This window comes from Apis florea, unplaced genomic scaffold (genome assembly GCF_048593485.1).
Source record: "Apis florea isolate Af1SG1 unplaced genomic scaffold, ASM4859348v1 contig_3068_pilon, whole genome shotgun sequence".
In the NCBI taxonomy this organism is placed as follows: Eukaryota; Metazoa; Arthropoda; class Insecta; order Hymenoptera; family Apidae; genus Apis; species Apis florea.
Genome location: NW_028256700.1, coordinates 1,999,738 through 2,027,104, shown reverse-complemented (window position 1 = coordinate 2,027,104; position 27,367 = coordinate 1,999,738). Strand labels below are relative to the sequence as shown.

General features: G+C 38.5%; 1 protein-coding gene and 1 long non-coding RNA gene across 11 annotated transcripts; one reads left to right on the top strand and one right to left on the bottom strand.

Moving 5' to 3' along the window:
- Positions 1 to 30: 30 nt before the first annotated feature.
- Positions 31 to 26,614, top strand: LOC100869536 (uncharacterized). 10 transcript variants are annotated; one of them, XM_086908237.1, is made up of 13 exons: positions 31 to 606; positions 908 to 1,119; positions 7,630 to 7,733; positions 8,015 to 8,271; positions 9,506 to 9,647; positions 10,555 to 10,569; positions 11,651 to 11,790; positions 11,853 to 11,950; positions 12,109 to 12,318; positions 19,187 to 19,306; positions 20,115 to 20,383; positions 21,468 to 21,587; positions 21,714 to 26,614. In XM_086908237.1, exons 4-13 carry the CDS (start codon positions 8,223 to 8,225, stop codon positions 21,937 to 21,939), a joined length of 1,389 nt encoding a protein of 462 aa, XP_086764363.1. In that variant the 5' UTR covers positions 31 to 606; positions 908 to 1,119; positions 7,630 to 7,733; positions 8,015 to 8,222; the 3' UTR covers positions 21,940 to 26,614. The 10 variants fall into 10 exon arrangements, with proteins under 10 accessions (XP_086764363.1, XP_012350549.2, XP_086764359.1 ...); XM_012495095.3 differs by having other exon boundaries at positions 11,645 to 11,790; XM_086908233.1 differs by having other exon boundaries at positions 31 to 650; positions 11,645 to 11,790.
- On the bottom strand, positions 25,972 to 27,367 carry LOC147657626 (uncharacterized). The gene is made up of 2 exons (XR_015292109.1): positions 26,681 to 27,367; positions 25,972 to 26,580 (listed from the first exon to the last, which is right to left on the bottom strand). It is a non-coding gene; the product is annotated as an uncharacterized LOC147657626 (long non-coding RNA).

Here is a 27,367-nt window from a genome sequence, read left to right as displayed (position 1 = left end):
CAACCCCTCGTCGTTCAGTGGTACCGCTTCCTTCGTAGCAGGCGTTACGCGCGCGCGTACCTTTGCATTCCGTCCGAGAATTTTCATCGTATACTTTTCTATCTTCCCAAAAAAGAAAGTCTAATCTTTTATCCTCGATCCTCCTCTGAATTTCGTTCCCTCGTCGCTATCTCATCTCTCCGTTTCCTTCTCTCTTCCTCTCTCTCTCTCTTTCTCTTTCTCTCTCGATTGTTCGCCCAACCGTTCGCTATTCCGTTCTCCGTCAACGTTTCGTCCGTTTTTCGTCCCCCCCTCCCTCCTTCCCCCCACCTCCCTCCTCCTCTCTCGCGGTTATTTCTCGTTCCACGTTTGTTGTTGACGCGAATCGACCGTTTCGACCTTCGTGAAACATGAGAGATGTTGGCGAGCCGAGTTGATCGTGTCCACGCACCGTATCGCTCTCCGCGAATCCGTCTCGGAGATCGTTGGTGCAATGCGTTTCGTCGGATCGTCGAACGATATCTATGCCCTCTCGTTCCTCTCGTCTACGAGCGATAGATCAATTTTTCTTCCTCGAAAGGGCTGTCATTCTTCCTTTGGGATTTATCCGAGAAGGAGCGAGATCGCGTACGTACGAAACGCGGATGGATGGATCGAAGAGAAAATAGGCGGTTCGATCTTTATCCGTTTCGCTTTACTCGCTCTATATATATATTATATATACTCTTCGAACGTTTCCCGAACGAACGCGCGAATTCGAACGGAAAATTGGGAAACGGATTCGTCGTTCGTTCGTCGCGCCAACGTTTAACGCTTTATCGTTTAACTTGGATTATTATTCGCGTTTATTCCCAATTATTGCTCCCTCGCAAATTTCGTTTCAAATTATGGGCGAAGGTATTTATCGAAAAATTTCCTCTTATTCCAGCCCCTTCTCCGCTAGAATTCGATCGTTTTAACGGACTCGTCGCCCTCGTAACGAGATACAGTTTCTAGCTAGAATAGGGGAATATCGTGAACGCAAGGCGACGCAACGCAACGGAATAAATCTCGACTCGTCGAAACTTTTATTCTCTTCGTTTCTTGGATTTTTACGACAAATATTACACGAGAAGAGGTATCTATCTTCGTTCATCCATGGTAAGTTTTCTTACGATAATTGTGAAGAAATTCTTCCTTCCTTCTTTCCTTCCTTTTTTTCCTTCTTTTGTGAAAAATGTTTCGTATCGAAGAACGGACGTATCGTAAAAATGATATTTCGCATTTCTTTTCCATACGAATTATTTTACTATATAACTTCCATAATAATGATAAAGTTATTTTCGTCGGATTGATAATGAAAAAAGTAACGCGAACGAAAGAAAGTTTTCTGATAAAAGTTTATCTACTTGTATATTTATTTCAAAGAATATACGATATCAAAAAATACATCGTTCTTTTCATTAAAAAAGAAAAGAAAAGAAACAATTAAACTGCAAAATAAAATTGAAATAGTTTAACGAATAGTTCATTTATTAAAAAAAAAAAAAAAGTATCGCTTTTAGTTGATGCAGTTATCAAACTTGTATAACGATTAGTAGGAAAGCGTGACGATGGTAATTTGAATAGTTCATGCGGACAAAGTAAATTAATTTGTTCGATACAATTCGTATCGTTCGATTGGCGTCGATATTTAAATTAACTCGAAAATATTCTTCGTGTATTTTGACGCGACAAAAATTAAAAAAAAAAAAAAAAAAAGATTCCTAAAGAAAGAAGATTCTATCGGATTATCGAAATAACGTTTTCTTTTTCTTCCTTTCTTTCTTTCTTTGTTTTTAGTTATCGCTTTTATTCGCTTTTTAAACGAACGAATATTCGATTCACTTTTTTCACGGATAATTGACGAATAAGCGTTCGAGTCGCGCGTTGTTCCTGTAATTTGCACGTATAACCGGCCTGTATTTCATTTATCGAGCTCCTCCGGCTCGATTTCGGTCAACCCCATCCGATACAAATTTCTCTTCTTTCTTCTTCTTCCTGTTCATCGCTTGGTAAAACGAAAATTCGAAATCGATATATCGAAGAAACTCGCTATTCCGTCCTTATTACGCGGATATAAATATAATCCGTAGCGTACGTACGATAGGTCGAGCACGTGAGACCTTGCGCTCTATTCAAAGGGGGATCTCTTGCCTGTACGCGCGCAAGTGGCTTTCGAAAGACGAACGTTCGTTTCAAATTCTTCTTTCGTCTTCATCGTTTCATCGTGCCATCGCGTTAATTCGGCGATATTTCTTTGTCTCGTGCGGAATAGAGAATACGCGTTCGAATGGATGGGACGGGGAAGAGGGAAATCGGAAGATAGCCTCGTTTCCACGTTTACTCGTTCGGCAACGTTGGAAATGGGAATCCGGCGTGGAGACAATCGGCCTAGTTGTCGCGTGGGACACGCGTTATCCAACGCGTAATGGGCGGGAGAGGTGGGAGGGGGGTTCGAAGCCGTGCACTTTCGATACGTGTGTGAACGCGCGCATGTAGGCAGCAGTGCGGCGGCATTAGCGGCCGCTTGTTTCCCTTTACCTCGATCGATATTATCGACCGTTCCGAACGAGCGGCAATCCGTGTCATGGAAACGCGTTTGCAAATTCCTTCATCCTTCTTCCTTCCTTCCTTCCTTCTTCCTCTTCAATTATTAATAGCCGTGCGATCGTTTCTGGAACATCGCCTCTACATCGCGCCATTTTCCGGCTTGGCCCGCTCACGATCGATACCGAACCCCTCCGTGTCTGCGAAAATCTTTCTTCTCTTCCCGAATATCGAGCTTATCCGACCGGAAACAAAAGCTGAATATACGATATAGACGCGCCTCGAAACGACCTGGATCGAACACCCTCCGTCCCTTTTGCGTCTCGACCCGAAATTCGTTAACTACGTTTTTTCCTTCTTTTTTCGCGTTTCCAATACCTATTTTCTTTCTTTCCACGTCTCTTCCCTTTCCAAGACCGTATCCGTGGGTAAAGGGAGGGAGGGGGGAAAAAATCGAAATCCCAAAGGGATTCTTTGTTCTTCGTTGTTCGTTATCTTTCGATTTGTTTTTTGTTTCGTTTTACTTTCTTTCTTTCAATTGAAATCTAGAGCGATTTTCGTTCCGAATTTCGAGAGGGATTTCTCGAAATTTGTTTTTTTTCTTTTTTTTACCTGAAAAAAAAAATCATATAGAATTTTTATAATTTTTATTGAATGATTTTAATTTTGCGAAAGTAAAGGAGAGAAAATAAATTTAATCCAATCGTTCCATCTTTTTTAGAACGAGAAAAGATCGAAAAAAGATGATAATTACGTTACGCGATGATATTCTTAATCGATGGTGAAAATCTATATCGTTTCATCGTTTGTCGAGCTTTACCATAATTAATTCAATCCCTGCCGGCTAACGTGGTGTTAAATTTAGATAGAGCTACAGTCGTTTACGGAGCGACTAGTCGAGTTACGGTCAATTATGCTAATATTATTGCACGCATCAGCATAATTGCGTTAAACGAGATAAAGACGTACGAAACATCGAAGAATCGAAACGGGGAGTGGGATCTCGTTAATTCTCGTCTACATTCTCGATAATCGTTTTATATATCGTTACGTATCGATCGATATATCGACGAATCGCTCTAAATTTTTTTCTTATCATTTTCTCTTTCTTCCATCCATATTTACGCTCTTGCAACAATTTTATTCATCTCTCGAAACACGAAAATTTCGTTCTCATGTTCGAAGAATAACTATCATTACTGTCTTAGAGATAACGTTTCCCAACGTTAGAAGGGAATATCCGAAACGAGAAAAGAAGTTGAAAGGTCGTGCCGATAATTCTCTCGAAATTTTCCAATTTTATCACGAAACGAGCTCACTTTTTCTTCCTTCTCAATTTTAAACTTGACTTGATAACATCGTTTATTATTATTTAACGCGACAAAGATACAATTTGAATTAATTCTGTGTAACATATATTGCTAGTTGCTAGTAATTTTCCCTAGTAATTTAGTTACTTTTTTCTCATATTATTTCCTAGGTAAAAAAGTTAAAAGGTTTCCTAGGTTATTATTTCCTAGGCCCGCTTTTGGGACGCGCGAGCTTCCATTACCATTCGTCTGCATATTTGCTGCGGGGAAGAGGTTTTCCCCGCAGCAGAAATAGCACTTTCTTCTCTGTCGAGTGAAAAAAAGTGAGCGTAAAGGGAGGGGGAAAGTGAGAGAGGCGGGCCTAGCGAACGTGTGTTGTGTGTGCCGTGTCTAATTCTTCCTACGCGATGTAACCACGCGAGATATCATTCGTTCGTCTTTCGTACACGGGCACGTTCCCGATCTCGTATCGGTCGTGGCACGCGTAAGTGGTGCAAGTGTACGATGAAGTGTCGAAACAATTATATACTTGTGCATCGTTCGAGACGAGAATATGTTCGCGCTGGTTGAAAATTAATCTTCATCGCGATGACGAAACGAGGCTTTCCTACCGCGTGTATCGTGGATAAGTGGCGGCGCGTGCCATCTCCTTGGCGACTGAAAATTTCGAGGCTCGGCCGGTACACAGGGTGCTACCGAAATTCGGAAACCCGTCGAATCGCTTCCGATTTTTTACCCAAAATTTAAATCGCGGGACGATTCTTTTTTTATCTTTAGAAAAATTGATCGTAACTCGCCGAGTATTAATTTCGATCCATCCTGTTTATCCTGTGTATCCAGTGGAATTTACTTTGCGGAGAACATTGGTCCGCAACGAAACAACGCGTATCCTGAGTTTTCGTGACTGTGGCTATTTATTCGTGATCGTACTCGTTGGACGAAAAAGCGAAAGTCGACCGTTTGCTGCTAGTTTCGCTTGGTTTTATCGGAAAAAAAAAAAAAAAAAAAAGAAAAAAAAAGAAAAGAAAAGGAAACAGAAACGGAAATTTCAACGAAATCCTGGACAACTTGGCGTAGAAAGTGAAGTCGAAGCGGTTTCAAGCCAACTGGAAAACACATCCTGTTTTTACTTTCGATGCATTCTCTTTGTCTTACTTTTTTCTTTTCTTTTTTTTTTTTTTTTTTTTTTTTTCATCATTCAATCTGTGGTCGATTTAGTTGGACAGAAAATTTAACGTTAAAGAGATTTCAGCCTTGAACTTTGTTCCCGTTTCCGGTAATAGTGGCTAATCGCGAGATATAAAAACGGCACACGATCGTTGGCCGAGATGAGAAACACGATCGACGTGGAAAAAAAGAAAAGTAAAGAAAAGAGAAGACTTGGATATTATAAATTATTCCCTGTGTACGGTTACTTTATTTGGAACGATTTCTTATACCATCTGTATCGCCAACCATCTGTGACCACCATTATCCGTGTCGATCGATTTCAAATGCATCGTATATCAAAGGTAAAAACCTCGCGTATTTTCGATCCGTATTCCGAAAGATTAATCATCTCGTTATCGTGTTGCCGCTATATATTTTCGTAGGATGTAAAGATACGTATATAAGGGAAAATCTGTTGTACGGTAAATAAAAGAGAAAGGTCTAGAAATATGTAGAAATTTGTTCGATGAGAGATCCATCCAGAGATAAATGTCGAAAGCGTAATCAATCGAGATTATAACACATCCATAAAATTCCTCTTCGATTTATGAACTGTGAAAGAAAGTGTCGTTCCTCGCGAATATCGACACGTTGGAAAACACTGTATGAAATAACGAAATTTGACGAATCGATCATCATCCTGATTAATTTTGAAAAGAATAAACTTTAGAAATAGGAATCTGGATAAGAAATATCGCAAATTTAAATCTTACGAAGTTGAATCGAGTCGAGTCGTGCGATGGGTATCGTTACGCGTTATAGATGTCGTTGTTGTTGTCCAACTAATCGTTGAAACGAAGACGAAAATGGCAAATTTCTTTGCGCTGTTTTAATTTATCAGACGGGTATCTCGTAAAATCCATTAATCGATCGAAATCTTTTTCAAAATCTTGAAAAAAAATCTTAACACTCCACTTCCTTCCAGTGACCGGTGACTACTTATTAAGTAGTCTCTTGGCACGTGTTTCGTCCTCTAAGTTTAAAACACGCTTATTACTCAATTAACGAGTCGTTAATCGTTTCGATGATTTTTCGTTTTAGAAAATAATTTAAATATAACGAGAGTTTTAGACGGTTTTATATCACAATTGATACACGGTTATTAACGAAATATTTAACGGACGATGGTTTTAATAATAGCTGAATCTCTCTCGATAATTGAATTTCTCAGATCGGAAAGATAGATGAATCGGAACTTCACCGCAATGCGGAGAATCCGTAACTGTTTTCGTTGTTCGCAGCGTGTATCACTTATGCTCGCGCGAACAAATCGTTCGATTCTTTTATTTAAGAATTTTATTTATGCTTGCTCACACGCTTCGTTTGTTCGAAAGTTAAAAATACCGTTTCGATCTTTATCTTTCTCTTTATTTATATACGAATAATCTTACGAGATAATTATTGAACGATTAATCGTGTTATAAAGATTCCTAATTCACGAGAATATGACATAATCGTATTATAATTTCGATTATTCCAAAATTAAATTAAATAAAAATATATTATTTTTCGAAAATACGTGCAAGAATAATCGCGAAAGAAGGATCGATTGTTGGTGAAAGATAATCTCGATTTACTTTCGATAACAATGATATTTTTACATTTCCATACGTTAGCTAATTTCACGGATGACTCACGACCCGCAAGGTTCATTGACGTGGACCACGTCGAATCGGAAAGTTATTTTTATAAATCGAACTTTGTTTCGGGTCGGATATATATTTTCCATTCCACGTTTTAATCCCACGTTTAAATTATCGAGATTTCGAAGAGCAAATCGATCCATTTCTCTATCACGATCACGATCGTTTAGATTTGTAAATGATTTTAGGCAAGCGGGTCTCGTCGATATCTTCTATTCTCAACAAATTGAAATCTAAATTCGAACGAAAAATTTGGAACGAACGCTTGGCGAAAGACAAAGGAGGATCGAAAGGGAGAGGAGGGGAGAAGCGTGGTTACGAAACAGTGAGAATATGTGGCAATGGTTCGCGACCGCTTATTAATAAATGCGAATACGGCCGATCAAATGTTTGGGAAACTTGGTTACGAGAACGATAAACGAGGAAAGTTGCGGGTACTCGGTGTACAAGTTCTAGGAGACTGCGTATAAAGGCGTGCCAATATAAACCGCAAGCTTCATTTGTTGCTCGAACGCTTGCGGCTGGCTGGCTGGCAGGCAGGCAGGCAAGCTAACACCGACCAGTCCACTCGCAGTATTTTCGTTGCCACCGACCGGTGCTGTGTTCGCAACCGTGCGCCGCACCGAACAATCCGGAAAGGTCACCACCTACTTACCGCTCTCGTATTATAACCCTCTTTATTTACCGTCCATATCGTTTTTCTTTTTTTACGCGTCAATAACCGTTGATACGAGAAAAAAAATTCCATTCAACTCGGGCCACCTTGATTCCCTTTTTCCGCGGAGAGAAAAAAAAAAAAAAAAAAGAAAGAAAGAGAAAAAAAGGAAAAAAAGAAGAAATTCCAATTGTATCATCGAGTCGAAATGTTGCTCGATCGACGCGATGCGATAATGCACAAAGTTCCATCGATTGTGTTGTAGATCACGATTCGAATGAATTCGTCGACGCGTTACCCCGTCGGCGGAGAGATGCAAGTATGTTTCGTGTGGAAGAAGTTCTTCGAAGAAGTGGCCCCGCAATAACGGTATCGAATTTATTATTCGAATTTATTATTTTCGTATTATCTCGATACGACATAATCGAAATATTATCGTGTCCAAACTTTTATCGTTCTTTGTTCTTCCTTGTTTTTTTTTTTTTGTTTTTTCAATATACATGTAAAAAAAAAAAAAAAGATTTCTCGTAGAAAGATATGAAGAAAAAATATTGATAAATAATTTTGAATGGAATAATAAATGGATTCGTAGGTTTCTTTCTCTTTCTAGTTAATTAGCATTACGTGCATGCGTATGTTTTTTGTTGTAGCGAGTGTGGTGGAATGAAAGAAAAAGAATGCAGCACCTTGTAGAGGAGGCTAGATGAGCACGAATTTTCAGAGAGGTGTATCATACGCGAAACAACGTCCACGAGTGTAGCCAAAAAACAAGAGGGCGCGTCTGTGCAAGGAAAGAAAAGCGATAAACACGTGTGCGAAAGAATACGCGGTCCATACCTGGCCCGCCATTTGGGCGGCATGGTCCTTTGGGCCACTATACTATTCCTACAAGGAGCTGGTTTCGTAGGTAAGTTTTTTTTCATTCACGCAATTGTTATTAACCAGCAACGACGAAAAATTCGTTTCGTTCGGAATTTATCGTCGATAAATTGCTCGATCGATAAAAATTTACGAGCTACGATTCTCGCGTTACAGTTAGACGTAAATTCATCGGCGTGCATATCTTATAACTAGACTGCGGATTTTTACGTAGGTATGTCACGTTGCTACGTAACACACGCTAAACATATGCTAAATCGTATAATACATTATATCGCGACAATAAACCATTAGGTTCGCGCAAAGTCACGTACGAAAACTCCTCGTGCGAAAAGTGTGATTGAAGAAAAGGAAAAATTTTATCGGGAAATTCAGGAAATGGAAAAAGAGCAAAACTGTTGATCGTTGAAATTCTTTTTCGTTTTTTTACGCCGATATATCTCGATCGAGATTCGAAATATTCGAAAAACGTTATCGCGCAGAGATTGGGAAACAAGTCTCGAGTTTGAGGGTAAGTCGACGATTAAAAAATTATCCTTTTCTTTACGCGACGATATCTCGGCAACCGGAAGTCGTATCGGGATAAATGAAAAACCGTTTTAAAGGGCAAGGTTCCGCGCTTCTAACGATCCCTCGTTCGTCGGTCAAAAATCATTATCTTCGGAGTTGTAGCGATTTAAAATTTTCCTAATTTTAATAGGCATAGAATTCAATTCTGATTTCAAGGTAAATTCCTCGATCGATCGGTTCGGACTATTCGGAATCGAGTCAATTATTACGATTAATCTCTTTGAACAGTTATGGACGAAAATAAGCGTGTATTCGTTCGTGTAAAAACGTTGCTTTTAATCGGAAAAATCCGCGCTCTACTTGTAACGTTTGCGTAAACCTTGTAAACTTCTTTCGATGCGAGTGAAAAAATATTATTAAGAGCGAGGATCGGGGTCAAGATGGCCGGTTTACGACACCGCTGCGACCGATTCAACGCGGTGAGAAAATAGTATATAGATGTTCGACGAAGAAATTGGTGCTCTATCGGTAACAACTTACTTATTTACAACTTGCTCGATATTATCACACTCGTGCATTCCACTTTTTAGATCTGATTTTTAGCGATTCTGTATCTCAATATTCTTTAACTCTAAACTTTTTAAAAATTAATTAATCAACGGATTCGTTTATCACGTGTCGCGTATTCACCTTATCCTTCGACTTGATCGATAATTCTTTTTTACTCACAGACACGCGTTTCCTTTGTGCAGGCTCGGTAACAGGTATTCCTGGTGTTCCGGAAAATATAACGGTGATGTTCCTGAATCCAACCTCTGTGCGCGTATCTTGGAGCACCAGTCAGGTCGAACAAGTTGAAAAATACGACGTCACGTACAAGCCAACGGATGCCAGGTGCGTTCTGGAGATTTCGATGTTCCACATGTTCCACTTTTAACTTTTTTTCTTTCTTTCTTTTCTTTGCATGTACAATGTATCTAACAAAATCATCTATCCACACGTTAAATCGACACGTTCTTTTACGTAGTACATCTATCCAACTTGAATTCGCAAGTAAGAGAATGAATGTAACGAAGTTTTAAAATTGTAGTTTCGAATCATCTTTGTTTAAACTTTTTATTTTCGCTGTATTTTTAATTTATAATCCATAGCTATAGTTGGAAGGAATTTGTTGACAACTTACTCTCGTTACTTTTCTTATTATCCTATTAATTTGCATCATCGTATTTTTTTTTCTTTTTTATCGTATCGACGTTCCTTTTGAATCTAAAAGACGACTATATCCATATATATATATAAATATCCATCGTTAAAAATCGTCGATTACTCGTATGATAGAAAATAGAAAATTATTTCGTGGCCTATTGTACTCTATCATATCGTAGACGATCGTCCAAGACGCACCTGGTTACGATTTCTGGAAATTATCTGGAATCAATCACTCTGGCACCCTCGTTTATTTCACACTTTTAGATACGCCTATTATTCGTTTCACAGCGGTGCTCTGTAATTCTAAACATTTCGACGACATCGCATCCATCGATTACCGTGAGAAAATGAAGCTCGCACGCAAATACGTGCAGTAATATAGTAATTTTTTTCTCACAACTCCATCTAATATGGAATTATTTTTTCACACACGTAGCGCGATGAAAAAAGGATTTAGATTTCACAATGTACATATTTTACAATATCTCGAAGACGAATTCATTTATCAATTGGTATCAGTCTTTCGATGTGAAATTGTTTAGAAGAAAGGGACTCGATATTAATTGATGCTTTTACTTCTACTGCGGCACAGGAAATACAATGACAGGTACATACCTCTTTTAAGGTGTTCCTAGAGAGAATTGCGAGCATAGAAACGTAACGTATTCTTTTAACAATATTTTCGTCAACGCGGTTTACATTCCGCTGGTCGAGAATGATAATTTATAAAAGAATTTTGGAAAAATATCCTACTTCTTCGAAATGAAACGTAATTATTATTAAAAATTTTGCCAGGAGAATTAGAAAAGTCTAATTATGGAAGAAACACGGTGGAAAGAAATTTAAAACCAGAGTCTGTCTCTCTCTCTCTCTCTATCTTTATTTCTCGACCGAGCACGTTATCTTATCTGTTCTAAGAAGTTTCGAAAGAACTTACGAAAAAGAAGTTTCCTCGTTATCTTTAATGATCCTGAGAAAAACATCTCCCCGTAGATTTAATTCGCTTCGTGTTCACATTTTCCATTAAAAATAACTCGTGTCGAGGAAGTTGTTTAAACGTTCGAAAAATTGGTATATTTTTGACGAAACTTTTTAACTTTTTTAAAAATTAACCGTAGTTTTATTCAGGGCGAAAACGATTTTCGATACGCGAATCAAATACGCGGAAGGCAGCGGAAAATACGACGAAGCCTTTTCCCCCGAGCGAAATCGATCACGTAATTTCACGAGGATAATTTATCGAAGGGAGACGATAGCGAGACGTTGAATGGCAATGGTGGCGCGTAACAAACTATTTGTAACGCGACTCGAAAATTGCATCAAGTAAACAATAATTACCGAATTAATAAGAAGAATTTATCAACTCAGCCTTTTTTTTCCCCTCGAAAAAAAGATAGATAATAATTTCTCTCCTCTCCGTCTATCGATTTTTTACGACGATGATTAAAAGTTACCGTTAATGCCGTGAGAATAATGAAAAGGAAGGAGAAAACCTTGAGTGCCCGTCGTACGATAATCGTTACGATAATTTGCTCGCAATTCTTTGGGGGGGGAGGAGGAGGGGGACCTTCGCAAAACGTAGTTTATCGAAGAAAAAAAGTCGACGCGTTTAGAAGAGATAGAGGAAAAAAAAAGAAAAAAAGATAGATGAAGGAAGGAAGACACAACAGCAAGGTGGTTAGTTACAGGGTGGTGGCGGTGGTCGCGGGAAATAGCGAGGCGGTCACGTTGAGCGGTCTGAGGGCCGACACGCAATACCAGCTGGTCGTCACCGCCGTCAGAGGTGGGAAAAAATTTCGAAGCCGGCCGATCGTCTTCCGTACGCTTGGTAAGTTTTCCGTTAACCATTCTCTCCAAATCTGTCCAACTATTTGACGCTCGAATGTTTAGAACCGCCGCGAACATCCCCGCAACAGGACGCAGCGGTAACCGGTGGCCCTCTTCCGCCCCCTCCACCCTCTTCTCAGCAACCCCAAGCTTACATACAGGTAGTACACGAGTACGACGAGCCTCCTCGTTCTCCACGAATCTTCTTCTTCTTCTTCTTCTTCTTCTTCTTCTTCTTCTTCTTCTTCTTCTTCTTCTTCTTCTTCTTCTTCTCTTCCTTTTTTTTTCTTCTTTTCTCTCCTTCGTTTCTTTGTTGCAGGTCCGTGGCGTGGAAGTGGGGATAGTCGTGTTGGTGTTGATCTTTTGGGCGGGCGCGATAGCGTTGTTCTTCAATCGTTGGGGCAAGATTCGTATGTTGTTGCCGTATCAACCCGATTACAAGGAACAATTGAAAGTTCCTGGGACTGGGGTGTGCGCAGCGGCGAACGCCGCGTACACGCAACATCCCACTCAGCACACCTGTTCTCAGGTAATACGCACAATTGTATACGTCTTTTTATCTTTTCCACCGTTTTCCATCGTTTTATCCTTCCGATGATGATAATGATGATGATGATGATGATGATAATAATAATGATAATAATAATAATAATAATAATTTTCGATACGCGATTCGATCTATCGGAAATGGAGTTGCGAGCTTACTTTTCCAGGAGAAGAAAAACAGCCGATCGATTTCTTTCCGATTGTTTATAGAACACTGTCACGACATCATCCCCGTCACGAATGTCTCGTTTCGTACGCTCGCTCGCGTCTCGATTCAATTATTCGATCCGTTCGAGCGACTCGCCAAGAGAATATCTGGTTGAAAATTTCTGGAATTTTCGAAAATTGGTTATTAAATGTAATTATAAAAGGGCGTTTAAAGGATTTCCGTTTGAGCGAATTTTTTATCTTTGGTCGGAGGGAAGGAAGTATCGTTTTGTAAGAGCGACGATCGAATAATTGAAATTGGTATTATAAATTTTATATATTTTTGCCGTGTGTTTAAATTATCGGGTGGGTGGGGGCGAAACGCGTAATTTCCACGAAAATGAAATATATAGGAAAAAAAAAAAAAAGTATACTAAATTTACTTGTATCACCATTTGACATTTCATGGAAGTTAAATTAATAATAAACGTCACGCGAGGTATTCTCTCGAGCCTGTGATGCAGCCTGACGAGCGACGCAACGTTATTACGATTTCACACCGGCTAACTTGGCGCGATTCGATTTATTCGTAATCCTCCGTTTTCCATTTTTTTTTTTTTTTTTTTTCCGAATCTCTTTCTAATCGCCTCCGAACGATTTATATATTTCGATCGTAGATACCGTTCGAACGCGACCAACGATAATCGAGAGAGACAAAAATATAAACTTTATGGAATCAAAATTGGGGTGAAATCTCTCTTTCCTCGACGCGCATTTCAATTTTCGAGCAATTTTCGAGAAATAATAATTACGAGAAGGATAAAATATCGGGGGAATGAAATATTATTTCGTTGGTTCGAGGAAATGTAAATGCGGTGTGAAATATTCGTATTCGACATCGGGCGAAAGATATCGATTTAATCAGATTCCGGTGGAGTTTAATCCGGGCGTACGTAGCAACGGAAGGATCGTCACCGAAGGCTATACGTATATCAAAAAAGACGTATATCGAACGGGGTGGCCCATTTGTCTACGTCTAAAACTTTCATTTCGGGCTACGAGGGATACGATCTCGTAAATTTTCCATACGTCCTACGTTCGTTTCGACTAGTTTTTCTATGTAAATGTAAATATCGAAAACTCGAGGCTGCTTTGCCCCCCCTCGATTGATCGATTAAATTCATAATTTATATATCCGATATATAACGCGTCGCGTGTCACGAGCGAGCAAACGCTTACGCGATCGAGGGGAAAAATTTTACGTAATTTTTCGATCCGTTGATAAATGGGAAAGAAAAATCGAATCTAATCGTAAATTCTCGGATGGAAAATTATTATCGATCGATATATAGATTTTGGCGGAACAGCAGCGGCCACGGCAATTTCCGCTATCGGGTCCAATGGTCATCGGTGGTATCTGGCCACGGTGGAAATTTAGGTCGGTGGAAATTCGGATAGACGGAATGGTTGGTGTCCGAGAAAGGATGTAATCGACACGGCGTGGAAGGACAGGATACGAAATTGTCAATGTGAATTTGAAACTCGTGGAATTAAAAACGTGGAGGAAAGAATTTTTGTATCGCAACGAGAAGAATCAATCCATCGAACGCGAAAGATCCACTTTTTCGCGATAACAAAATCCGAAATTCGATGGAAAATTTATCGTTATTTCTATTTTTTTGTCGAGATCGATCGAAAGGAATCGCGCGTGAAAATTTCGGATTTTTATCGGCGGCGATAGACGTTGTAGACAAACGTTACAGTAGAGACTCCCGTATCCGAGCTAACGGATAACGGAAATTTTCGAACGAGTAGAACGATTACTTTTTTCGCGTTGAACTTCGTTTACTCGAGAAGAAACGAACAAAATCGACAGTTTCTTTCCACGTCCAAGCCCGTCCCGTATCTTTATTGCCGCTAAGTCGCGTAAATTTTTTTATTACGCAGGCAGCTGCGTAGAATCGCTAATTTTTTGCTACGTTCGTTTCACCTTGGAGATCTTTAACTACTTTTTGTATCTCTCTTCAAACTGGTTGAAACTAAACGCGTTTTCGTTTGCTCGCCATTTATTACATCTAAATACGTCGTATTTACGTTGTATTTGCGTTGTAAATATCCAAGTCGTATATACGCAAACATTGCTACGCGAAACGTTGTGCGCGGGTGAGAAAACATAGGGATAATAGAAGGTGTATTAGGTATTATTGGGTATATAATACTGGGAGGATACTGGAGTCTCTAGCGTAATTGGTGGATCGATGGTCGGAGCACGAATTCTAATGGAATCGATCTGTTTGTGCCTCTGCCAACCGTGTGGTCGTGTCTGTTGCGTTCCGGTAACGAATAATCGAAAAATGACGGGCCACCGAACGTATCGCCCGCATAAAATCTCGAAGGTAATGACCACATTGTCGGATATGGTGATGCAGTGTGGGGGCGGGGGCTGTTGCGTGTTGGAGCAGTGCTTTCAGTACCCGAGGAGAGCTCGAGAGCCCCGGGACTGCGGCTGCCAATTCGCTCTACTCCACAGGGCCGACATCGCGTGACCATCGGTACTTGCTAACAATCTCTATTTCTACTATTGCCTCTTCTTCTTTTTCTTCTTCTTCTTCTTCTTCTTCTTCCTCCTCCTCTTCTTATTCTACCATTACCACTACTATTACTACCGTTACATCCTCTTTCCACTTCTTCTTCTTCTTCTTCTTCTTCTTCATCTTCTTCACGTATCCTTATTCAGCTGTCTCTCTCTTTCTCGTTTTCTCTTCTCAACTACTGTCACGATATGCCTTTCGTGTTCTGCTTTTACGATGTGTGCTTCACGCGCCTCTTTATTCCGCCCGACTGACTCCACTTTTCGCGATCTTCGAACACGAGGATACATCGAGTATAATCGAGTTTTTGTCTCCGATTAAGAATCGACCGACGAGGTGATTCGGATTTGCAGCGATCGTATCGAAATTCTTATTCGTTGATTTTCGATCGAGACGACGCGAATACCTTTCACGGACCAAGTACGACGAAAATCGATACGTAAAAATTGTATGTATATATATATACACGACAACGATTCTCCTCGAGATAAGAAAAGAGCGGAAACCAAGAATCGAGGTGATCGGGGAAATTTTTCAGGCTTGCCAACTTTCATCGCTTTCACGATTGTTTGTAAGGGAAGAAACGAATCCAAACGAATTAAAGTAAACATGGGCGATATGGGGGAGAAATGGCGTGTCTGAAATTTCTAACGAATCGCGTTATCGAGATATCGTTTCGATGTAATTGATGAGAAAGATCAGGTAAGTGGAAGAAGAGAAGTAAAATAGAAAATTACGACGGTTCGTTGAAAGAATAGTTTGTCGCAGGATTACATTTCGATACATGGTTGGATACGTGGTAAAAGTTTGTGTTTTGCGGTCAGCTTTCGAGTATTATTTCGCGCGCATATCTCACGTACGAACGTAGAAACGCTTTTGGATCAAACGCTTTTTGCGATGCATGCAATTTGTAACCGCCTAAACGCTACTCTCGTTACCTTTTTATATATAAATGATTTCTTTCTTCGCCAGTGCACGTATATTATTTTTCATCGAATGTAAATTCGCTTTGACGGTTTTTCCGATTCGATTCTTCTCGCGATGAAAAATGATTCCGAATATATAACCGCGGCGATTTCGAAGGGAACGGCTTGTAATAATTTACACGTACGATATCTCGTACATCGTCCAATATAGAAAAATTTGCATTCGCTTTGAGGTTGGCAAGCCGAAATATTATTTTTCCGATATTTTTCCATTGCTATGAAGCAATTTTAAAAAAAAAATTATTTTCGATTAAAACGCGAATTCTTGCAGAAGAAAAGAGAGAGAGAGAAAAGAATAGAAATAAAATTGTCGAACGCAGAAAGAAAGCAAATGTTCTTCGACTCGAGGGAAAAGATTAAAAGTTTATCGCGAATGGAGGAAAAAGTCGTTATCGTTACAAATTTACTTACTTACGCTTCCGTGAATTTTCATTAATTCTTCATCTCCTTTCCATCTCGTTTCCATCCTTTCTTCGTACGTATAAATGGATTTCCGACTCTTAAAAATATTTTCTCTCTCTCTCTCTCTCTCTCTTTTATTCATAGCGTTCGTAAAAATATCGTTTCGAGAAACAGTATAAGAGAGATGTAGAGTCAAATTTCACGATACGGGGGAAAATTTTCTTTCTCAAACTTTCTCAAATTTTACCAACTATTACTCTTTTCAACCGGAAGAAAATATTCGCGGGACAATTTGGAGGAACGTCGCGTCTCTCGATTCTCTTCCTAAAATTCTCATCTAAAATTCGAACGTGACGCGAAATCTTTCGTGTATGTTGTGCATATACAGAAAAAGGTTCTTGCTTTCGCGCTCGCTCCTCTCAACCTTGATTTGCGCTCGTCGACGATCGTTTGATACAAAAACGCCCCGTCCTTTTATCCATCTCCTTTAAAAATTCCTTTAAAAGAGAGAGAAGAGAACCTCAACGATCCATCACCTCTCCCCTTTATTTCCTTCGATCGATCGATCGATACGTGTCGATTCGTCGTACGTGTACACGTTTATTACGAGTAAAAAAGGTTTTGGAAAGTGGGGAACAGTCGGTTCGTTACGTGCAAAGGAAATGGAGAAATGTCCACTCGGCACGAGACCACGCTCGACTTATTTCGACCGATCCTCCAGTTCGATCGCACTCGCCACGACAAGTAGCGCCACCTTCGTAATATCGCTTGATACCGCTTCGATGATATCATTTCGACCGATTCCTTCGTTCGTTTTTTTTTTTATTCCCGAATTTTTCATCTCTTTTGTTTCGAATTAATCGAATACGAGACGAACGAGAGAAAGTTTCGAGCCCGTTCGTATCGATGTTGTCCGCTCGTGGATGTAGCGTTTCGATACGAGGGGAGAGATGTCAAGAGGGAGGTTAGGTGATGAAAAGTTCGCGTACGTGTGTTGGTGATGCGACGTTTATACGAAAGAAGATTGGAAGAACGACGGCTAAATATATCTCGTCTCGAAGTTAGCGCAGAGGGGAGGGTAATAGCTTCCTGACCCAAATCTCTGGTAGAGAGGAGATCGGGATGTACCGAATAAAATAACGATTAAATAAATAACACGACCAATTATCGTCTCTCTCTCTCTCTCTCTCGAATCTCCTTCGATTCGTATCGTTTGACAACACATAAAAATTATCTCGAATCTTTCAACTTGAAACGCTTCGACTCATCGTCGATCTCGTTTCTTCGTTCGTAAGAAGTTTTATTAGAAAGTTTACCGAGGAGTTTTAAAAAGTTCTAACAATGCTAATAATCGTAAGTTTGTCAAAAGAATAATTGCAGGATATTGTTTCTACTCTCCCTACCTTCGATCGTTCTTTTATCGCAAATAATACACGTTTTTGATCCGCTTGGAATTAATCTGTGCACGATGCTTCGATTCCACGTATCGTTCAATCGCAATCGAGGGACGAGCACTTTGGCACGTTTGGCAAACCGATCCTTCCGCACGCAGGTACATCACAACGTGTGGACACGGATCGAACGAATCGAAAAGGAAAACGCACGCGCAACGGTTTTGACACACCGCAGCTTTTTTGACACACTGTGAGGGGGGAAAAAAAACGCTTGAGAACGCTTCTTACTCTACAATCCTTGGTGCAATTAATTATAGGTATAGATTTATGTACAATTTAACCCTTTGCACTCGTGCCATCCTACGTTTTATTATTTATTATTTTATTATACGTGTGTATATCAGTTGTGCGTGAGTTGAGAGGGGGCAGATCGAATATAAATGTAACGAGCGCGAAGGGTTAAGTTTGGAGAATGAAATCACGATCGACACACCGAATGAAGCACGATGTTATGTAACTCGTATGTAAGCGATGATACGAAATATTTTCTACTCGGATGAAATTACGCGTGTCGATCTCTTGCTGTGAAATAATTATTCGATGATAAATTTGTATCATCGAATTCCGCGGATTGTTTCGAATTTTGAAAAGGAAGGGAAAAAAAATATTACGCTTTTCATCCGAGGAAATGTGTGTAATGCACCGTAATTTTCGCGTTGCAAATCACGTTTACGATCGTTTGTTTGTTTTACTATGTAAAAGAGGAGAAGAATGTTGTGTAAAGCGTAAAGAAATATAAGGAATAATCGACGAGCGTTAAATGTAAAAGAAATACACGAAAAAGTTTGAGAAACGGATCCTCCAGTCCGGAGATGGATAGAAATCAGGTTTCTGGAAAAATCGTTGATATTCTCCTAATATTTTCACTCTTACCCGCTAAAAATAGTATATCTTTATTCGTGAGATTTGCTTGCATGTCCTCGACAGGAATATAGGAAAAGGTAGAGAATTGTTTCTCGTCGTTCCACGTCGTAAATATGACGGGCAATTTGTTATTATTTATTTATAAAGAAAGACATGTCACGGAAATATAATACAAATTTTAAAATGAAATTAGCATACGCGATATCGTAGAAGAGGAGGATCGAGATTCTATTCTTAGCGGGTAGATGTACATGGTTCGTCCCTTGTCTGCCTTGTCTCGGTCGAGATCACGCTTGTGAAAAATGAAAGTCACAAATGTTGAAAATGCAATTATTATTATTTGGATCCGGTGGTGGGGGACGAAAAAAGGGTGACGAAGGGTGATGAAGGGTGGCGTTGTTTTGCAGCATCTGCACTGGTCGAGCCATCACGTGGACTCGTTGGACAGCGGAGGCGGTTTCGGATGGGCGAGAACATCGAGGCCGCGGGTGAACAGCGCCATCGACGTAGCCGGCTTCCTATCCCAGGTATTCGATCCGAGGCTCGAACTTCCAACCGTTCCACCTTCCCTTTCGCGTACCCACAGTCGCGAACCAGGGATTCTTGGAAAAATTTTCAAACCTATTCGAAATAGGATAGAATCGATGGAAAAGGTATTTTCGATTTTCTTTCGTTCGGGATGAAAGAACGGAGATCTCGAATCTTTGGAAATTTCGAGGACGATATTCGAGGCGTTTGGGAGCATGCGAGTCAAGATATTGAAATATGTAAGCGCGAAGCGCGAAAGAGAGCGGTGTACAAAATAGATAGACACGTCAGAAACGTTAAAGTTCAAGGTAGTCGGAGGCGAGGTGTAGTTCACGGGTTGATCGATAAGCCTGTTCGTTTCGCTTCTACGTACCGAACGTACCGATGCTTCGAATTCGTTTTTTCCCCTCGCGATAATCGCCACGCGCAATTTTTCCGTTTTTATAACCGCGAATTTTTCACGCGCGACGTGCCCGCATGCACTCGCTCGTTGGATCCGTATCGGTCGATAAATACGCATTCGGCGTGATAAATTCGTCTCTTTCGTCGAGAGCGAACGAGAGGAGGAAGGAAGGAAGGAAGGAAGGAAGAAAGGAACGAAACGGGGAAAAAGAAGAAAGAAAATTTACGTTTTTCTTCGAGTATCGAACTCCAATTTTTTATTTTCGCGAGTGAGAAAAGGAAAAAAAAAAAAAGAGAAGAAGGGCGTTCTTCCGTTCCGATCGGGTTCGAAATAACGGTTTTACGAACGCACGGGGAACGACGTTACCGACTCTGCCCGCAATGCGGTTTCGCTGGAATTTTCAGGAATTTTTAAGACGACACGGTTCCACGTCGAAATTGTGCCGGAAGGTTCGCAGTGCGGATAATTTACCCCTGGCGTCCTCGAATCGACAAGATCAACGGAATTCGAAGGAGGAGGGGATGGACGGAGACAAAGAGTCTTTCCTGAGATCGACCCAAGAGGAGAAATCCGAGGATTTGGAATCGAAGAGGCACAGCAGTTTGGAGAGTTGTCCGAAGGACAATCCGGACATCTCGTTGCTCGATCCCAATCATCAACAACAATCTTCCAGGTAATTTTCAGGTTCGCGAGCGGGAAGGGAAAAGTGTTCTTCTGCGATCTTATCGATCGAACGAACGCTCGATCGGTATAGAGTTTTTGTAATCACGATTATCACGCAGTTCACGGGGATGTAAATCGATAAAGTTTTACATCTTGCAGTAGCTTCAGCGTGGAAAACGAAAAGGGGAGGGGGAAGAATCGTTGTTGTCTTTCTTGAAAGATTATTATTTTTTTTTTTTTTGTAAATAAGAATTTTCGCAAGTTGAATTACGCATCAAAGTTTATTTTCCATCGAGTGAAACTTTTAAATCTGGGAGGTGGAAAAGTTCAAGTTGGAAAATTCACGGGGAAAATTTCTCTTTCGACTATCTTAATATCCGACCGAAAGTTAATTAGATATCGGATAATTAATAGAGTTAACGAGAATCTTTTAAATCTCTCTCTCTCTCTCTCCCCGGTTATCCAAGATTATCGAAACGATTGATAATTTTATAACGAGCTTGTTATTAAGAATAACGAAGCTTGTAGAATTTTTCTCGTCGCAAAAATTTCTCTCCATCGTAGACGCATCGCTCGTATAAATCTTTCGTATTCCTTTTTCTCTTCGAAGTCCCTTCTTTCCAATTCCTTTCCGCGCGGAAAGAAACGTGCGAATATTCGCGAAAGGGAATAAAACACGAACGTGTTGCTTCTCGAACGAAACTGTGCACAGATGGCGCGCGAATCGTGCTAATCGAATAATACGAATTTCCCGACTAACGATAAGAAGCGGGATAGATCCATCGTTATCGATGATGCGTTCCACTTTTCTTACGAATTCTTTTTTTTTTTTTTTTTTTTTTTCAACTTACGTAAGCGTATTAAACCCAAAAAAACGATACACGGTTACGTGTATCTGTTCGATGATTACGTAAAACGTTGCGATCTTACTTACGCAATATTCTTTTCGCGATCGATACGTAATAATAACAACAAGGATAAAACGTTGCAACGTAAAAGGCGTACCGCCCCTTCGTTTTATATTATTTCGATCGCGAAACGAGGATGTAAAAAAAAAAAAGAAAAAAAAGAAGAATTTGGCGCGAACGTTTCAGGGATTCCCCGATCACGTGTTCGTCGTCGTTGGTCGGCCGACGTTTCGGTGGATGGCGAGCAGGCGGGAGTCACGAGTACGTTCGATGTCCCGTGCGACAACCGGCTTCCATGGACGAGAGGTAAGAGAAGAGAGATATCTCCTTCGTCGACAACTCTTCGATCGATATATATATATATGGAGGTGACAACGATGGAGAAAGATCTCCTCGAGATGGATGAATGAAAGGGGAGGATAAAATCGGCAGGTATTGTCGGCGTTCCGGGGAAACGGAGGGTCGGCCGACGATCGGCCGCTATCATCATTATCATCGGAGGGGAGGGATCGAGCGACACTCGAAGAGCTGCGACTACGCGACGAAACGAACGACGGCCGAATCGAGCATCGAGGTTCAGCACTTCGGCCTTCCTATACTGAGCGTGAGCGAGCCCAGCCCGCCGGACGAGAACGACCGCGTCGACGATTATTTGTAGGACTTGCTTGCCGAGGACTTCCTCAAGGAGCTCCTCGTATGACCGTCCCCTAATCTCCCCGAGTCCCCCACCACTCCTTCCTCGCGAAAATTCCAACCGTGAAAAATAAAGAGAGGAAGAAGTTGGATATTTCCAATTCGAATTCGCGCCCGACACAATCGAGAGTGTTATTCCGATTCCAGATGATCGTACAATGTCAATTTCGATGATATACATATATATATATTTTTTTTTTCCTCGATTCGCCGTGTGATAGATCGATATTCGTTTCCAAGATATCGCGTAATAGATGTTTCGTGTGACTCTACTATCTTCGTTTCGACCGCCCCTCGTGTCTTCACGCTCGTGTCAATAGCGTGTCCTCTGGTTTCGAAAGAAAGAAAGGAAAATTTGAATTCGATTAATTTTTTTGAATATTCGATCGAGTATCAAGATGCGATGTATCAAGCGTTGACGAATGTCCACATATCCGATAATATATAACACGGCACGATCATCGTGATAAAAAAGCTCGAAATTCCGATAGATATTTAAATAACGAAGCGAGAATCGTATTAATCGTGTCCAACTCGGTGATATATTTCGATTTCTCTCCTTTGCTTTTCTCTCCTTTCATCGATACGATAATCGAGCAATAGTATCGATCGTTGTCGCGAGCTATCCTATTATGGAGGGTATAGCGCTATTTTAAACAATGGGGTGTATAAACGAGTAAATAAAATTTTAAATAATTTTTATGAACGATCAATGATAATTGTTCTACAAGAGCTTCGAGAATTTTACGTCCAACTTACGATCTTATATATACATATTATATATATATATAGGCGAGAACGAACGATATTATACCCTGCGTTTCTTCTTTTCTTCTCAAATTTTCCTTTTATCGTCGAAAGTTTGAAATTTATCCGTCACTTGCGATTAGATTAAAAATATGTGCGACAGAGTTCAATTACGCTTACTTTTATTCGTATATCGCGCGCATCTTGAACATCGAATCATCGATGAGAGCTTATCGATTAGATCGAAATTTTAATTCGAGTATTTTTATCGCCTGTTTAAACTCGGACCAATCGGTGCGATACAAAGGGGGCCATAATTTCCTGTTTCCGTGTTACGTTTTGCGATCGCACACTTGGGAAAAGGGAAAATTTTCGTTTGGAAAGAGATCGTAATCGCTTTGCTTTGTTTGAATCATACCGGTAGGAGACGACCGAGGTAGAATATCGTCAAATTCGGGGACCAAATAAATAGTTGTAAACGTAATACCGACGAATCAATTAATTTTTCTTTTTCTTATCTTTATATTCTCCCTTTCTTTCCACGTCGCTATTTACGTTTCTATTTTGCATTTCTAATTTAATTTATCGTTCGAAATACGCATCGAATCGGACGAGGACGAAAGGAGAATATTGAATCAAGGTTGATGGGAAAAAACGACGAATCGCGGCTTAGTTTCAATTTCCAACATCTTTCTTTTCTTTCTTTTTTTTTTTTTTTTTTTTCTTTTCATTTCTCACGCGAGCGTGTAATATTCTTTGAATCGAAAAATAAATAAAGCAGTTTTGCCGAGCGCGAATGATGAGATAAAATATCATCTCAAAAATCTCGGAATTTTTTTCCAACCAACCTAACAACGTCTCTTTCATAAATTGCATATCATGTATTGTCTGTCGTGCGAGGTTAAGTATCCTCCAACGATGAAGATAAAAACCGACCAATCGAATTGCGAATCAATTTTAAACGGACAATTACCTACTGTATAAAGTTGAACACGTGTGTATATATTTATACATACAAATGTAGAAAGATGAAAAAAAAAAAAAAAAAATAATATGTGATATATATCGTAGAGAAATGTTTTATTCTTTTTTTTTTTTTTTTTTTTTTTTTTTTTGAAAAAAAAAATCCGCAATTCGTGAAAATTGAAATTGAATATATTACTATACATTGGATAATTGGAATGATCGTTTCGTTTGTAATTTCATCTATATTCATCTATTTTCGATAGAACAGAGGATAAAGAAGGATTTGGTCGCGAGTGTGACCAACTGTGAATACTGTCGCACGTATCAATCCAACCTGTGTGTGGACGACTAAATACGCGATGTGTCGCGTGTCACATATAGATAATATTATTATATACCAGTTATAAAAGCGAATCGATAGTGCAACCTTAACTCTTACGATCGACACGATTCTCCTACCTTCTAATTTTTCTCTTTTTTTTTTTATTCAATCGCGATCGAGTACCACCCTCGTCTACCTACCTACCTACCTACCTACCTATCCACCTTCCTTCTTCTTCTTCAAAAATATTCTGTGTAAATATAATCGTGTTTTTTTCACACAATCGGATATAATGATACGATATTTTTAACTCGTTTACATTGAATAGGATAATTATAATTTCTTGATTCTTCGTTCGACGAGGAAAGATTGGCCGACGAATGATAAAAAAATAATAATAATAATAATAACAATTATTATTTTGTACGAAACGAAGAAGATGAATTGAGATCGAACGAAGAATCAAGCGATATATATATATATATATATACATAGATATAAGAAAATTTCAGAATCACCGAATTCTATATGATATAACGAACGAAGATTTATATATGTGTATATATATATATATATATATATATATATATATATTGTATGTATCTATAAATATCTCTTATAATCGTACGTACCTTGTAGCGAAAGATATAATCGATGGTTTAATAGGTGATGATATTATTTTTATTGCGAAGTAAGTACGCGCGAGAAGAAGAACGCGCCACTTTTGCCGTAAACAAAAATTGTTTTAATATACGAATCGTGTATATATACGTATAAGTGGGGGGGGGGACTCATGCTGAAATTCATTTATCGATTAAAAAATTGATTTAATTATCCGAGCTGTACGCGTGTAGAGACAACGAACGAATAATGCACACACACACACACACACACATACACACACACAACATACATACATACGTTACGCAACGCGTTGATATTTCTTCGATCCTGAATTATTTTCCCGCTATATAAAGATATTTATTCGAAAATTGATCGTTCTCGAAATGTAAAGGGGGAAAATATCGAGAATGACATATACAACGAAAAATATATACGTGTATATATAGGAGAAAATATTGGATATACGAAATAACGATGGATTATTATTCGAGTATTCGTAAAAATAAGGTTACGTAACGGGCATGAGACCTGTTTCGAGAAAAGAAAAGAAAGAAAGAAGGAAAGAAAGAAGAATCGATTACCTCCGATGTTTAATAAAACTATAGCTTTAAAAAAAGAGACCAAATATGTGAAGAAAAGTTAAAATATTCTCTTACGAAGGTAGGAAGTTTTAAGAAATTCCCGAATTAAGCAATTTTTGAGAAAAAAAAAAGGAAAAAAAAAAAGAAAGAAAGAAAGAAAGAAAAAGAAAATATCAGTAGCAGACGCGTGTTTTCAAGCGAATGTAGTATCTCTGTATATATATATACATATATGTATGTACTTACTTAGGTTAGAATTCTGATCATGTTGATCTAAAGCGGATCAGTGCTATATTGAACGATCATTTGATCGACTTGAAGCTTTGACGCAACTTTCCTATTTATTGTTATTGCAAATTGATATGGGAAATGAGTGAGAATGAAAATAATTGTATAAAAATTGTTATCTAACGAAAAAGTTCGTGTCTACGACGATGACCAATATTAATATTTATCGCCAATAAAGTTTCCAGTTTATTAGTTTAACATATATATATATATATATATAAAAACTGCATGAAAATATATCATTTGTTATCACTTATTATTATTAAAATATCACAAAACGAAAAAGATACGATTAAATTTGATTCGACGATTTTTCATTTTTTGATAAATAATTCTAAAAGTTAGATTTGTAATAAAAATATAAAAAAAGACATTATATATTATATCGTTACGTTCGGTTACAATATAATTAACAAAATTTATAGATTAAATGTTAATTTTAAACAAGGAAGGAAAGAAAGAACGATACTTTTATTTAATTACGTTAATAAATAAGTCTTTATTTATTTAAACGATAAATAAAATAGAAATCGTGATTTTTATATGATCTCTGAAACGAGCATATCCGATAAAAAAATGTAATTTGTATTAAAATACTATTAACGTTGATATTTTTTTTATATCGATAATTTTGTATAGTACATCTAAGAATCACGCAAGTTATATAATTTATAGCGTATAAATACGCGAACGAGAAACATGATCTGTTGATCCTAACTAAATTCAAATATACTAAATCCTTTTCGCTACATATATATATATATCACTCCAATTTCAATATTTTTCATATCGTATATCGAATAATTATACCGTCTTTTAACGGTCATCAATTCCGTTCTCCTTTTTCTTGACAATATCATTATTATATTGTCGATACGAAATATTCGATAAATAGATGAAGAAATACCATCAATGGAATATCAATGGAATACTAAATGTAAATGAAAAAAATGGAAAAATAGATCCTATCCTTAAACTTTTGTAATCAATTTCCCTCCTTCTAGATAAACGTGCGAGACTACTTTTTTCATCGGATTAATTCCGTTATTCATACTGTATCGATTTTATTTCAATCAAACTGAAAAGTAAAATACAATATTTATAGATATTTATTATGCTCGATATTATTTTAATGCCCTTTAAATCTCTCTACCATATCTGAATTATAAATAACGTACTTGAAATGTAGACAACATGTTATAATAAATGTTTATTTTGTTATATACGTTTATTTTTTCATAGATTATATTATCGTTCTAAATATTAATCGAAGAAAAAGGAAAAATATACAATTTTCGGATTTGTGAAATTTCATCATGTTTGATTTTTACAAATTATACGATATAAACTTGTATATTTGTCCTATGTAAGGTTATGTACTACAAATGCAAGAAATAACATCAAGTACGTACAAGTTTACACATTGATACTAAAATGATCAAATATGTATCGATTCTTAAGTTTCATGCTACAAATTGTCAATTGGTATCAGAATATCGATTTCAAATGCAATTCGCTCGATATAGCAATCGAGCGATGTAACTTTGATCAGTGAATAAGACGTATATATGCAAATATAGCTGTACGTTATACTTAAAATTAATGCACAATTTTAAGAAATAATTCTCTATATGAATCAAAGAGGCATAAAATTAATTAAACGTTGAAATTACTTTTTGAACGCATAAATTTTATAGAATGATCAACGAACGAACAAGAACGAATAATGGGAGAAAAACAGAGATTGGGTAAAAATATTGAAGTCAGCGCCATCTTGTGAATGCCACAAATAAAACGCAAAAAGTAAAGACCGAAAATAATAAGAGAAGGATAGAGATAAGGTAAGAATTAATCATAGGCGCCAT

Bases quoted from the DNA above. Each gene is read 5' to 3' on its own strand.
- LOC100869536 (XM_012495095.3), top strand. From the start codon at position 8,223: ATGGTCCTTTGGGCCACTATACTATTCCTACAAGGAGCTGGTTTCGTA. The intron at 8,272-9,505 runs GTAAGTTTTTTT...TCCTTTGTGCAG, and splicing joins ACAAGGAGCTGGTTTCGTAG to GCTCGGTAACAGGTATTCCT. The intron at 20,384-21,467 runs GTAATTTTCAGG...CGAACGTTTCAG, and splicing joins CATCAACAACAATCTTCCAG to GGATTCCCCGATCACGTGTT.